Here is a 14315-nt window from a genome sequence, read left to right as displayed (position 1 = left end):
ATTATTTTCTAAACATTTACTTTCTATTAAGTCCTTGATATCAGCTCCTCTTTTTTCCCTCCCCCCACCTTGACCCTCGTGACCCCTTTATAAATTATAAATTATTATTCATATCTTACTCTGACCGCTGTCTCCCTTTCCCTGCAGTCTCTGCTGTTCATCCCCCTGGGTGGTGGTGGTTATGTGTCTACCATTGCTATCAGTTCCTCCTCCTCCCCTCCTCTCCCTACCTTCCCCTCTCTTCCTGGTGTAGCTACTCCCATTCCTGTTCCTGGATTCCGTGTGCCCTGAGTTCTTATCGCTTATCTGTACCTGTACACATGCGAGTCTAGCCCACAGTGAAAGGCACGACTAGGGTCATGATAGTGGGGGGTGAGGAAGCCTCAAGGAACCAGAGGAATATTGTGTGTTTTATTGTGTGCTATATTGTGCCCTGGTTGACTCATCCTTTCCTTGTGACCCCTCTGTAAGGGGATGTCCAATTGTCTACAGATGGGTCTCTGCTCTGACTCCCCTTGTTCTCAACAATAGGGTTTTATAGTTTGTTTGTTTTGGGTCTTTTGATGCTTGTTACCTGATCCCCTAGACACCTCATGATCACACAGGCTGCTGTGCTTCTTCCATGTGGGCTTGTTGCTTCTCTGCTAACTGGCTGCTTTGCTTAACTTCCCAGATGCTATATCTTTTGATAACCGGACACCATCCACTTCCTGCACCATATGTGCTTATGTACTCATTTTGTCCTCAGCGATTGTGCCAGGAGGATGAGCATCACAGAGTGCCAGGTTTTTAGAACAAACATTGCGTTGAGGGACGGCACAAGCAGAGGCCTGAAGTCCGTCCACTACCTCAGTGTAGTGTTCAGTTTGAGAAGACTTTAGCTTAGGTTCCCAGACTTCTTCGGTCTATCATACACTTTTCAGAAACAAACAGTTCAGCACCCTCCTGGCAATTAAAAAGGTTGTAATTCAGGGACTATAAGTATAGGTGTCTGCTTTTTTCAGACTGCTGGATCATTCCAGTGCCTCTTGCCAGGGGACAGTACTGCCCACTTTGGGAAGCATGGCTTGAAGGGGATTTTTTTTTAATTTAAATTTCAAAGATTATCTATAGGTAATTGTTTCCAAAGTTTCATTCACTTCTGGAAGTTTGGAGTCCATGACAATTTGAAATTCTGTTTTGCATCTCCTTTCTTTTGATCGCTGGGCACCATTTAGTTTTTCTGGTATTGTGGTAAAGAAGGCAGTTGCTTGTAGAGGCACTTGGTTAGATCCACATTCTCCTTTTCTCAACTCTTCTCTTTCCTCTTTTGTTTCAGGTGGACAGAGAACAATTGTCATGGTTGGGATGGTGAAATATAAACTTTTAAGACCCCAGGCGCACACACACTATTAACATTGAATAATAATATTATATAAAAGATGAATAAAATTTCTTTTTCCCTCAGTTGCCTCTCCCTCCTAAGAACCCAGGCAGTATGCAGTGAACTAAGTGAGCTTGGACCTTACCTGCTTTTTAAAAGACTTTATTTAGCAGCTGACATTCATTCTAGACCTATCTAGACGTCTATAGAACTAATCTGCTTTTATTTAACCTATTGATTGTGCTTAAATAGCTTGTTGATGTCTTTTTCTTTCTTTTTTTAAAGCTTTGATCAATTTACTGAAGTTTCTTATGTCAAACGAGACTGTACTTTTGGCCAAACACAACATTTTTACATTAGCCCTTATGGTGAGTATTGAAAACAAAGTTTTTTTTCCCCCTTAAGCCGTACGCTAAGGCAAAGGTGGGATGGTGTTAAACAGGAGCTGGCAATCTGGATCTAAGCCATAAGAACTGGGCCGATATCTCCCTCTTGGATCAGAATTTCTATGTTGGTGCTCCCCATTCTCACCTATGTCTTTAGCAGACCTGGAGCTCTTTCTCGTTCATGAGTGTGTTGTCTGTCAGGGGAGGTTGTCTGTCAGGGAGATCTCTGTGTAGGTAGAGGGCCTGGGCTCCAGTTAAGAGGTTGTCCTGTGCTACTGCACTCTCTTTGCTTGTAAATAGCAAAACCTCTGAGAGAGAGAGAGAGAGAGAGAGAGAGAGAGAGAGAGAGAGAGAGAGAGAGAGAGAGAGAGATCAGTCTGAGGAGTGGTTGCATCATGACCATTCCTAGTGTCCAAGGACATTACAGATGCCTGTTTATCTGGATAATTATATGGCATAGAAGAAAGCCATGCCTTTTAACTATTTCCTCAAGATAGTGCCTAGCTACCTAATGATCTCTTGGTAAATGCTTAAGAGCTCACTCTTTGGAGGGTGCGAGGAGCCCCTGATTATTAGCATTTTCTAGAAATTTCCATGGCATAATATTCATGCCATGGAGATGTGAGATGTAACTTAATCTCAAGAGCACTGACAATAATAGTAAAAGGTAGAGAAGAATTGGGAAGTGATCCATTTTTGAGTATTTATTGCTTTTGTTATAGCATAGTTTATTTAAATTTTTATCTGTTGATTTTAATAATGGCGTGTTTAACAACCAAGCTCCCCGAGATTCCTGAGAATTTAACTGTGAGCTCTTGCAAGTCAGTAAGAACTGATTCTGGCACAGCCTATTGTCTGCACAGCCTGATGCCCGTACATGGGACTTCTGCTTCTTTCCTAGATTGTCAACCTGTTTAATATGTTTATCACATACGGCGACACATTCTTACCTACCCCCAGCAGCTATGATGAACTCTACTATGAGATTATCCGAATGCACCAGAGCTTTGACAACCTGTACTCCATGGGTAAGCCATCTTTGCTTTCTACTCTCCTCTTCCACTGTCTGGTTTTTGATGTCTAATAGGAAAAAACTACAGGTGTTTTTGTTTATTTTCCTCTCCTCTATTGCCAGGGCCTTCACTTCACGTAGGAGTATTAGTGTTGGCATAGAAGCGATAGTTTTCTCTTTTCAGGTAGGTCTCATTGCCTTCAGGAACTCAAGATTTCATCGTAGTGCAAAGCCTGTAGCCCTTTGGCGATGTTCGTGAAAGAAAGCACAGCGAGGCCTGTGGATTTCTTATCAGTGAGATAGAGGTGAAGTGGTGGTTGGAAATTGACAGTGACATGTAGAGGAGGCTGGACCCCAAAGATACCAAATTGGAAAAAGAAAACCTTATGTGATTTGAGAAGGTACAGGATTTGAAGTTTTAATGAACCTATGCAATTTTAGAATCACTTACAGTAGGAAGTGGGTATTAGATAAAAAGCTTTCTTGCAAATCTTTTGGAGATTGGCTTACTGAAAATTTACTATGGGGTCATTGTAATTATGGTGGACAGAACTTTTATGTAAATTGTTTGCACATTGTCTGTATTGTCATTGTTGTTGTTTGGGCAAACTGTGCAATCCCTTCCACATTAGTTTCCTGTGTGTTCTCTGTACATTTTGTGCATATAATTCATTTGGGTGTGCTAGATGTGAAAAATACAGTATTTTTTTAAGGAAGCCACATTTCTCCATATGTTTGTTTGAAGAGTCAATTCTACTCTTGACAGATTATTAGAAACCTCTGTAGATTGAACAGAAACAGAAAGCCGTTCAGTAAAATGATTTTATTTTACAAAATAATTGTTTAAAAAACAATCTTTACTGAGATATAATGATATATAATAAATGGCACATGTTTCAAGTACACAATTTGAAAAGTTTTGAATCTATAACAAGATAGTAAGCATATCCATGACTTCAGAAATTTCCTTGTGTCCCTTCCAAACCTCTTTCCTTGTACCCCTTCCCTCTTAGGTCCCTGGACAACCACTGATCTGCTTTCTGTCACTATAATTTTATTCCCTTTGATGAGACTACGCGTGAAAAATCCACCTTTTGCTGGGACTGTGTAGCATGAGAAAAGTAGCGGGAATTAGGAAGGCATGCCAAGGAAAAGAGCCATGACGAACATGGGGAAAAGAGTTATGTGGGAGGCAGAGAACCATAGACCGCATGACAGACTGATGTCTCAGACATTGGCCGCGGGGCTCGTGTTAGTAGGATGTTTTGAACTGCGTCAGGAAACTCTGACATAAACGGTCTTAATAAGAAAATTATCTCACTTTGCAAGAATGCTAAAAGCATGAGAATTCAGGAATTGTGCCATCACTTGCTCAACAATAATCTGCAAGGACCCAAATTCGTTCTCTCTGTTTCCCCGCTCTCTCGTACATATTATATAGTAAGTCTGGCCACACACCATTAACTCTAAATTTGCCTCCAAATATGGAGGCAATGAGAGACCAGAGAAAAGGCTGGCAGCTCCAGGATGGTGAGAGAGGGAGTGATTTGTGTACAGGCTTCCTTACAAGGTGATAATACCCTGGGCGGCCTCCCTGGCATCCCTGCAGCCCCTCCGCGGGAACCAGGGGCTGTTATCGATCTGGTGAACAAAGGTGGCTCGGGGCTAGAGTCTGACCTCTAAGCCCACCCCAGCAACTGTTACGTGAGCGTGATTTAGCAAGTGGAAGTGTGCAGGCAGCAAGCAAGTAGCAGCATGGTTGGCCCTGCAAAAAGCCTCTTCCTCTACAGCTCTCTCGGTGGCTTTTATCATCTAGCACAGCCCCTCCTCTTCCACAAAGTTTTGAGCAATTCTGGAGATAGAAACGGGCAGTACTCTACCTGGATACCCGGGCCGCAGCAGACATGGGTCAAAACAACAAAGCAGTTCTCTACCTAGGAAAAGGCCAACGGCCAGTAAGAACCCTCACCTGTTGGAGGGGAAGGAGGAAAACCAGATGACCATAGCAGACCAGTCAATGGGTTTGTCCAGGGCTCCATTTGCCTTTTCATGTTGCCTTGCAAATCAGAAATGTTTTGGTGGTCATCTGTATATAGGTAAGGCCTTCAGTCCTGACCGCAGTGAGCATGCATCTTGAACAGCTGTCAGGATGTCCAGAGCTAGCCAGTTCTGCAGGACGACCGTCCTCAAAGGGGGTTTCGGCAGGTACTGGCTGCAGGCTTCCCCTGCTGCCCTTTAGCTTCTGTATAGTAAACTCCGTCAGAGCTTCAGTTTGCCCCGTGATCTCCAGGAGAGGAGGCAAAACAAGAACAGTTGAAAGAATCATAATAGAAAACACTGTGCTGGCCCCTAGCTGTTAGCCTGGGGAATTTGGAGGGGTTTGTTAACAGTGCCTTCAGTGTAGGGAATCCCTGAAGGGCAGTGCCTTCTATAATCATGTGGTAACCGGGGCCACAAGTAATCACCACACATCTACTGGTACCGTTAGAAAAGTACACTCCCGCTGTCATGTGGGATTTATGCCGCATCTACTCAGTGACATTTGACATTGTCACCCACTGGCAGTGAGAGACAAAAGACCAGCCCACTATTTGGGGAAAGGGCTTGGAGAAGACAGGGAAACCCACAGTTATACTAGGCTCAAAACAGACAGAGGTGGGTTTTCCCAGCACACACTATTCGGGCACCAACCAACCGAAACCTCTCAGTGTTGGCAGATGGCATCCCATGGTTATAACGGAAATCTTGTGGTTCTTTATCAGGTCAGGGCCCCAGAAAAAGTGAGTTTCTGCCCCCACCTTCTGTTTCAATTATTCCCTACTTATGTCATAAAGGCTTGCCATGCCGTAATGTCTCCCATAGCAGCCGAACTGGTGCAGGTCAGAGGCTCCCATTCCAAGGCTTGCCTTTGGTGCTTGGGAGAAGGGGGACTGTCCACAGGCACAGCAGTGCCTTTTGTGGTGGACTGCAGCAAAAGCAGAACGGGGCCTACAGTCGGGAAGCCAGGTACTTAGTACCCAAAGGGGTAACTGGCCTTTTATTAGGAAAACATTGTCTTGTGGGGAAAAGGCCAGCCTCCCTCAACTAATTGCGGGTTCAATAGGCACAATTGTATGGTAAATATATATATATATATATATATATAAATTATAATAAAGTCATAGAGAACATGAGAGATAAAAGAGAGATTGAAATAATGGAGTCAGATACATTTCAGGGTAGCATGCTCACCTCAGTCTCACTTGGTGGTCCACATGGAGATGGGAGACCAGAGGGCAGGGTAGCGGAAGGGGGACAAGGCAAAAGGGAACAGGGAAGTGAGGACGGGGAGAGGAAGGGGGAGCCTACGAGACCTCTTTATTGCTAACCAAGGTTTATATGTCTTTGAGGGGAGTGCAAGCCCACTAATTACAGGCAGAGACATACGTCACAGGAAGGGGTTTCACTATAGGTTATACAGCAATGAGAGGGGGACAATCTAGAGATATACACACAATAGGAAGGGGAGGGATTGGGGGTACACATGTGACAAGAAGGGCAGATCCTATATTCAGAATGGCAGCCTAACTTTGGATGTCACTGAGCAGGTTTGACCTGTTCTCTGGCTCACTATAGAAACCATTATCAGTAGGGTATAAACCTCATCCATAGGGACCAGACTGATGGCTGCAAGCCTTTAGGGAGAAGTAGCCCATTGTCCTTAACAGCAGGAAGTGGGCCCTACTTGTGGTGGGACCAGACAGTAGTCTGGCAACTGACTACCTTCAGGGAGGTAACTTGACAATCATTTACCATTAGCTGCAAGCAGTGTCCTAAGTCTAACATATATTTGGGGGAGACAACTTGGGAGAAATCTTTCTGTTTCCCACAGTATCTTCCCTGGGTGGTGAGAACAGTGGCTGCCTTTGGCATTGAACTTAGCTGAGTGCATTATCCGTGCTGCCCCAGGGAGGGTACCAGAGGGGTTGTAAGTAAAGTCACCCACTTTGCTGGATGCCAGAAAAAAAGGAGGCCAGCTTCTGTCCTTCATGCCATGACTGGTAGCCAGGCCACGTGGGGCAGGACTGTCGCCCTCCATGCAGCAGGATGGCGGGTTCCCACTCTAGGCTGCTGCTTTTCCTCCCAAAGGAACTAAGTCACCAATCTACCCTGGTGGGGTACCCCACAACAGATACTAATTGGTTCCACTTCCTGACACCAGGTCCCGACGTGTTTAGAGAACCTCACTTTGCTTTGGCAACAGCCTTGGTAAATGTGCATCTGGAACCTGTGCTGTCTCTTGTATCATGGTTGGAAGGTCACTGGGGTGCCGAGTCTGGCATATGGGACTTACGATGCACATATCATACTCATAGATTTCGACAGTTACTGTTGTTGCAGAATTGTATGTCACAGCTTTGACTGTAGTTGTTTTTATTCTTGTGTGTACCTTTCAGTGTCTACAGTTCCCTCAGTTGCGTTGTGCTGACTTTCCTCACGTTGTGCATTGCTTTCCCTTCCCCAAGACTAATCCCTGTCTGCAATCTAGTAAGCAATCCTCTCCCCTTCCTTCCTTCCTTCCTTTCCTATACTTGGCCCTCAAAAATGGTGCTTTCTGGGTGTAAACCAAGTCTTGGCTTTTTTTTACATCATTTTATTGGGGGCTCACCATCCATCCACACATCCATTGTGTCAAGCACATTTGAACATTCGTTGCCCTCGTTATTCCCAAAACATTTGCTCTCCGCCTAAGCCCTTGGCATCAGCTCCTCATTTCCCCCTTCTTCCCCGCTACCCCCTCCCTTATGAACCCTTGATAATTTATAAATTATTATTTTGTCCTATCTTACACTGCAATTCTTGGGTTTTTATAAAAGTGATAACACACGATATTGGTACTATTGTGATTGATTTACTTCAAATCCGTCCATGTGTAGTAGATACTTCACAGACCCATTATTTTTGTTGTTAGTATAAATAGCAAAACCTACATCAGCTGAACAGTTTTTGCACATACAATTTAGTGACATGATTACTTACAGTTCTGCAACCATCCTCTCCTCCTTTTCTGAGTTGTTCCTTGCTCATTAACCACAAACGCACTGCCCAGTAATGTTTTTATGGAATCTTTCAAGTTGCTTCTGTTGATTTTATCCATATAGATAGTTCTTAAGGAGCCCTGGTGGTATAGTGGTTAAGCACTGGGCTGTGATCCTCATGGTTGGCAGTTAGAAGCCACCAGCAGCTCCAAAAGAGGAAGACTGGCTTTCTACTGTAAACAGTCTCGGAAACCCACAGGACGTCGCTATGAGTCAGCATTGACTCAATGGCAGGGAGTTTGGCTTTGGAGATAATTCTTAAGAGCATAATGTTCAAGGCAGACCTTTTTACTAGTTTGCCTAATGTATTGTTTGGTTGTAAGATGACTTCATGGGGTTTTTTTGGTTTAAGGTTTAAAGATCTACTCAGAAAGTTCAGATCCCATGAGAATTTGAAATTCTGTTCTGATCAGAATTTGTCCATGGACTCTGATGACAACATTCAATAATGGTAGCTGGGAACCACCTAAGGCTGGTCTCCTGAGGAAGGAGGCAGTTGTCCAGGGAGGCAGTGAGCCAAACATTCCATATCCTCCTGTTCCTGACTTTGTTCTGTTGTGTTAGGTGAATTCCAGGCTGTTCTGATTAGTGTAGCTGAGTAGTCTCACTGTCATCAAGTCAATAGGACAAGATCGAACTGCTCGTGTGGGTGTTCGAGACACTGACCCTGTGGGAATAGAAAGCCTCCTCTTTATCCTGTATCTGAACACTGTGTTGTTAATGTTGGGGACTGTACTTCATCCTACTTTGTTTTTTTTTTAAACATACTAATAGCTTTGAGGACTTTTGCTTTTCCCCATAAAGTTGAGAATTGGCTTTGTTCTCTTTCTACAAAGAAGGCTGTTGAAATGCAGATTGGAATCGCATTACAATTATACATTGATTTGGGTAGTATTGACATCTTGGCGATGTTAACTGCCAGTCTGTGAGCATGCTGCACCTTTCCTTTCCTTGGGCTTTCTCCCCTCTCTTTCAGCCACATTTCCTGGTTTCCATTGGTTAGCTCTGCACAGCCCTGGCTACATTCATTCCTAGGTAGTTTATTCTTTTAGATGCCATTATAAATTGGGTTATTTCTCTAATTTCCCTTTTAGGTTTCTCATTATTGGTATAGAAACTCAGTTGGTTTTTGTTTGCCATTACTTTTCTCTGTTGTTTTGTATTCCAATTGTATCTGTTGGCCACATTTTGTTTATCCATTCATCCATGGTTGGACATTTAAGTTCTTTCTATATTTTTACTATTATAAGTAGTACTGCCAAGAACATTGGTGTGCATATGTCTTTTCATGTTACTGATCTTGTTTAATTTTGCTTGATTACATACCTGAAATGAGAATTTTGGTTAATATGATGTTTGTTTAATTTTATAAGAAACCATCTACATGTTTTCCAAAGTCAATATATTATTTTTATTCCTTCCAATCAATAGTGTATGAGTTTTTATTGATCCATATCCTAGACAGCACTTGATAATGTTCAGTTTTGAGGGTTTTGTTGTTGTAATTCCCATTTTTAGAGGTGTGTGAGGCGCCCTGGTGGTGTTGAAACCACCAGCTGCTCCTTGGGAGAAAGATGAGACTTTCTACTCCTGTAGAGAGTTACTGCTCCGAAAACTCACCGGGGCAGTTCTGCTCTGTTGTAGGGTCACCAGGAATCAAAATCAACATGATGGCAGTGGGTTTGGGTTTTGGGTTTTATAGGTGTATAGTGATGTTTTATTGTGATTTTAATTGACATTTTCCTGTTCAATAATGGTGTTGTCTCTTTTCATGTTCTTACTTGCCATGTATATATATACTCTCCCTATATTCTTTAATATTTTGTTCAAATTTTCTATACATTAAAATAAAACTCAAGAATTTGTCTCGATTCACTAACTTTTTCATTAATGTCTCTTTTATTAGTCTCCTGTGGTCTGTGATAGTTTCTTGGTATTTTCTTATTTTTCAAGACCTTAAAAGCATTGAGAGTAACATCCTTCAATTATTTTTGTTTGCTTTTCTACTCAGGATTCAACTGGGGGTAAGAATTCTTGAGTTTCAAAATTGTTTTTGCAATTTTAGGCCCTTTATTTTTCCATAGGAGTTTTAGTATATGTTTTCATCTTTGAAAAGCTTACTGAAATTTTTATTTGGATTGTAAGAAATCTATAGGTCAATTCTGAGAAAATCAGCATCTTCACAATAATGAAACTTGCCCATGAATAATGTAATTCTCTCCTTTTATTGAAGTCTTTTTTGATATTTTTCTTCATAATTTTATAGTTTTGTTGTTTTATCGATTTCAACCATGCAAATCTTTCACGTATTTTGTTAGATTATTCTGTAAGTATGTAATGTTTTGATGCTACTGTAAATATTTTTAAATGTTCAGTTTTCAGTTTCGTGCTAATATGTAGAAACACTACTGTTTTTTAAATTTGACCTTATATTGTAGGACCTAGCTAAACTCACTTGGTCAATTTATTAGTAGTTTTTTTTGTAGCTGTTTTGGGATTGTTTATATAGACTATCATGCTATCTGTGATATAAAATGTTCTTGTCTTCATTTCCAGTTATATGCCTTTTCTTCCTTTTGTTTTTTTGCCATATCCCACTGACTTGGTCTTCCAGGACTGTATTAAATTGGCACAGTGAATGTACAGATATGCTTTACAAAATTGATGTATGTATGGATTGTGATAAGAGTTGTATGAGTCCCTAATAAAATGTTTTAAAAAATTGGCATGGTGAGAGTAGGCATACTTGACTTGATTCTGCTCCTAAGGGAGAAGTGCCCTGGTTTTCACCATTGTAACAATAACTATAGGGGTTTTGTAGGTGCATTTTATATCAGGTTGAGGAAATTCCTGTATTTATAGTTTCCTGTGAGTTACTATCATAATACATGTCATCATTTATAATAATTTTAGCTATCTAATTGCTCTTTCTGGGTTCTATGACTGACTGACTCTTGGGTCAAATGAAAAAAAAAAAAAACACATAAAAGACCCCAGGAAACTAATTTCTTAGTGGGTATTTTTGCAAGTTTTGACTTCTCTCTATACTGTCCTCATTAAATTTCAAATCCCTCAAGACAGTTGCTTTTCAACACTGGGGAAGGGAGACAGAGGTCAGTGTGAGATATGAAAATAATAACAATTTATAATCTATCAATGGGTCATGGGAGGGGGGTGGAGAGAAGCTGATACCAAGGACTCAATAGAAAGTAAATGTCTAGAAAATAATTAGGCAATGTATGTACAAATTCGCGTGATACAAGTGATATATGGATTGTAACGAGTTGTAAGAGTCCCTAATAAAATGATCTTATAAAAAAAGAGAGACAGTAGCTTTTCATATTTGTTCCATCATTTTTAGCTGTAATCAGTGGAAGAGATAAGCTATAGTAACATTTCCCTACCATGTTGGAGTGAAATTTCCAATTTGCATATGTAAATTTTGCTGGATAATCGGATTTATCTTTCAAAGTAGTATTTCACGGTTTTCTGACTTGCATAATTCTTTTTTTAATCATTTTATTGGGGCTCATACAACTCTTATCACAATCCATACATATATCCATTGTGTCAAGCACATTTGTACATTTGTTGCCATCATCATTCTAAAAAAAAATTTGCTTTCTGCTTGAGCCCTTGGTATCAGCTCCTCATTTTTACCCCTTGTGTAATTCTTTTTTTTTTTTTCACACTGATACATTTATTTAAAAAAAAATACAGACTAATGGCTCTGTGGTCAAATAGCACTGTGGTTCTGTGCTGACTTCCACAAAATGTAACTAACTGTCATGGACTCTTCACAACTACATTCTGGACAAAAACAAAAAGGACCACAGAGATGGCGGTCAAGACAGACCTGCTGCAGACACAGATACTTGCTGGAAAATGAAGTTTGACAAGATGTAATAATAATAGCAGCAACATTCATGGAAGGCGGAGTATCAGAGGCAAAAGGGTGCGATACCACAAGAAATCTTTTCATATTACCCAATTAATTTTATATAATCAGTCAGTCACCAGAAAAGAAAAAAACACTTGTTCTTGTCAAGCAGAGTTTTTAAGTCCATTCAATCAGAGTCTGGCATATCTTTCGGGGTCTATTCATTCGCAGCTGGGAAGACTGGAACCAAGTTCTTCACATCACATATTCTTAGGCGATGCCAAGTCTTCATATACTCTCCAATTTCTTTAAGATAAATGGAGTGACTCGCAGCAGGGCCACATAAATTAGAAAGTTCCGTATGGAAGAGACCACGTCTTCCGTTTCATTTCCTTGGGGTCCAGCTTCCGCGCGAGGCCCTCGATCCGAAACATTGTGGTTGGGCTTCAGGGACTCCTCGCTAGGGATCTAGGTGCTTCTCGGATTCCCCCTTGTGTAATTCTTAACAAGAAATCTCTTGTCATTCTTATCTTTGTTTCTTTGTAGATAATTTCTTTTTCTGTCTGTTATTTATACTTTCTTTTGACTGCCATTGTTTCTATGTGCCATCAAATCAATTCCGACTCTTAGCAGTTGTATTGGACAGGGTTCTCTAGAGAGACAAACCAGATTGCTAGTAATTATATATAGATATATTTATAAAGATAGATATATAATTCAAGAAATAAACCGTTAAATTATATACAGACAGGTAATACAAGAAATTAACAGTTAAATTATAAAGCAGTGAGACACTACCAGTCCTCCAAGGCTTGAGAGCTGCCAGTTGCCAGTCCCCTTCTGTAGAGAGAGCTGGGCTATATATACTCAGGCAGCAAACAGCAAGGCAGGTCCCCAACTGTCATCAACTGTCAGTCCCCAGCTCCAGAGATGAACATTCCAATCGTGTGGGCTTAAAGGGACCTCAACTTACAGCGACACAGTCCACAGGCAAGGCATCCCACAGGTAGTGTACCCCTTTAAACTGAGGCACAGAACAACCAAGGTGAGGCTCACCGAGCCATTTATCCCTCTGCCCTTCAGTTAATCCTACTTGTGTTTATCGGCCAGGCTGGCACAATAAACTATAGTAGCAGTTGTATAAAAAAAAAATGGAATTGCTCTGGGCAGAGTGGAACTTTCATAGTACACGTTTTCCCTTAGCATCGAGCATCTCACTTGGAGTTAGTACATCCAGTGCTGGGAAGGTTCTCTCTGGGCACAGTTAATGTTTTCATAAAAGCAGTTTTGCTCTACCTTGGGGTTTTTTTTGTTTGTTTGTTTTTGTGATGCCTGATTTAAGAGAACAGCGTGCAACTCTGAAATTTTGCTTCCCACTGGGGAAAAATGCCATAGTGACTGTTGTGATGTTGAACACAACTTACAAGACCAACACTAGGAGTGGTTTTCTTGTTTCAAAAAGGTGAAATGTTGACTGATGACAAAGCTCATTCAGGATGTTTCCAAATGGACAAAAATGTCAACTTGTAGTGCATTTGGAGTTTGTTCCACCAGATCAGACTGTTAATCAAGCTTTCTATTTGGAGGATTTGAAAAGATTGTGTGACCACGTGGGACAAAAATGGCCTGTTTTGTGGCAGATGGGGGAATGCTTTTGCCACTACGAGAATGAACCTGCTCAAATAGCCATCTCAGTGTGCCAGTTTTTTGGTAGAAAACAGCATGCCTCTCTTGCCTCATGCACCTTACTCACCTGACCACGCTCTATGTGGCTTCTTTTTGTTTCCTCCAATGAAGAGGGACATGGAAGGATAGCAACTTAAAGACATAGAAGAGGTAAAGAAAAAAAACGAGGGAGGTGCTATTAGCCATCCACACAGATAAGTTTGAAAATGGTTTCCAAGAATGGAATCGCAGATTTGACAAATGTATTAAATGTAATGGAGATTACTTTGAAGGTGATAAGGTTGTTCTATAAAACAATTTAAATAACCAAGCCCCAAGGATGGCATTCCTACTTGGAGCAGCCAGTGCACAGAGAGGACTGTGGGGCTGGCCCACCACAAGACATGGCCTCCCTCACTGCCTCATAGTGCTAAGGGGGACAACACTGGAGACACTGTGCTGGTCTCTGACCCCTCCCACTCTGGGACAAACACGAAGGGAACAGTAACGGAGCAGCAAGGGGAGCGAAGCAATGAAGTCCCTGAGGAATCCCAAAAATGGACTTGGCAGGGCTTGGCACCTTATCAGACTCAATTGGGAAACACTCATAAGGGTCAACAGACAGACCTGGAATTATTTATAGGCTTTTTTCTCTTTTTTTTTTTTCATGTCTGTCTATATAAGATAGGCAGGATGAACAATGGGACTGGCGGTTTGCGGGGGAGACATGACAGAAGAGGAGGTGGGCAAAAGGAAGGGGTGGGAGCCAACAATCCCAGGAACACAGAAACAACAGTGATTTAAACTCGATGGCAAGGAGGGCGGAAAATGCCTGTTGGGGTTTGACCAAGTGCAATGTAGTCACGAGGAAGTATTGAGAGCTGAATGAAGGTCGAACATGATAGTGGGACAGGAGGAAAGTAAAAGGAAA

The 14315-nt window shown here is 41.6% G+C and overlaps 1 protein-coding gene and 1 pseudogene across 1 annotated transcript in view; one reads left to right on the top strand and one right to left on the bottom strand.

Moving 5' to 3' along the window:
- The window catches only part of ARMH3 (armadillo like helical domain containing 3), a 223859-nt gene that overhangs the window by 102084 nt on the left and 107460 nt on the right, over positions 1-14315 (top strand). Inside the window, exons 21-22 of the mRNA XM_075534065.1 lie at positions 1649-1731; positions 2651-2777. Coding sequence (XP_075390180.1) covers positions 1649-1731; positions 2651-2777 — 210 coding nt within the window. The remainder of the gene's footprint in view (positions 1-1648; positions 1732-2650; positions 2778-14315) is intronic.
- Positions 12008-12153, bottom strand: LOC142429122 (mitochondrial import receptor subunit TOM5 homolog; annotated as a pseudogene).

Source organism: Tenrec ecaudatus, chromosome 16, assembly GCF_050624435.1.
Source record: "Tenrec ecaudatus isolate mTenEca1 chromosome 16, mTenEca1.hap1, whole genome shotgun sequence".
Taxonomy (NCBI): domain Eukaryota; kingdom Metazoa; phylum Chordata; class Mammalia; order Afrosoricida; family Tenrecidae; genus Tenrec; species Tenrec ecaudatus.
Note: the sequence above shows the minus strand (reverse complement) of the source record. Positions and strands in the feature narration are given on the sequence as shown.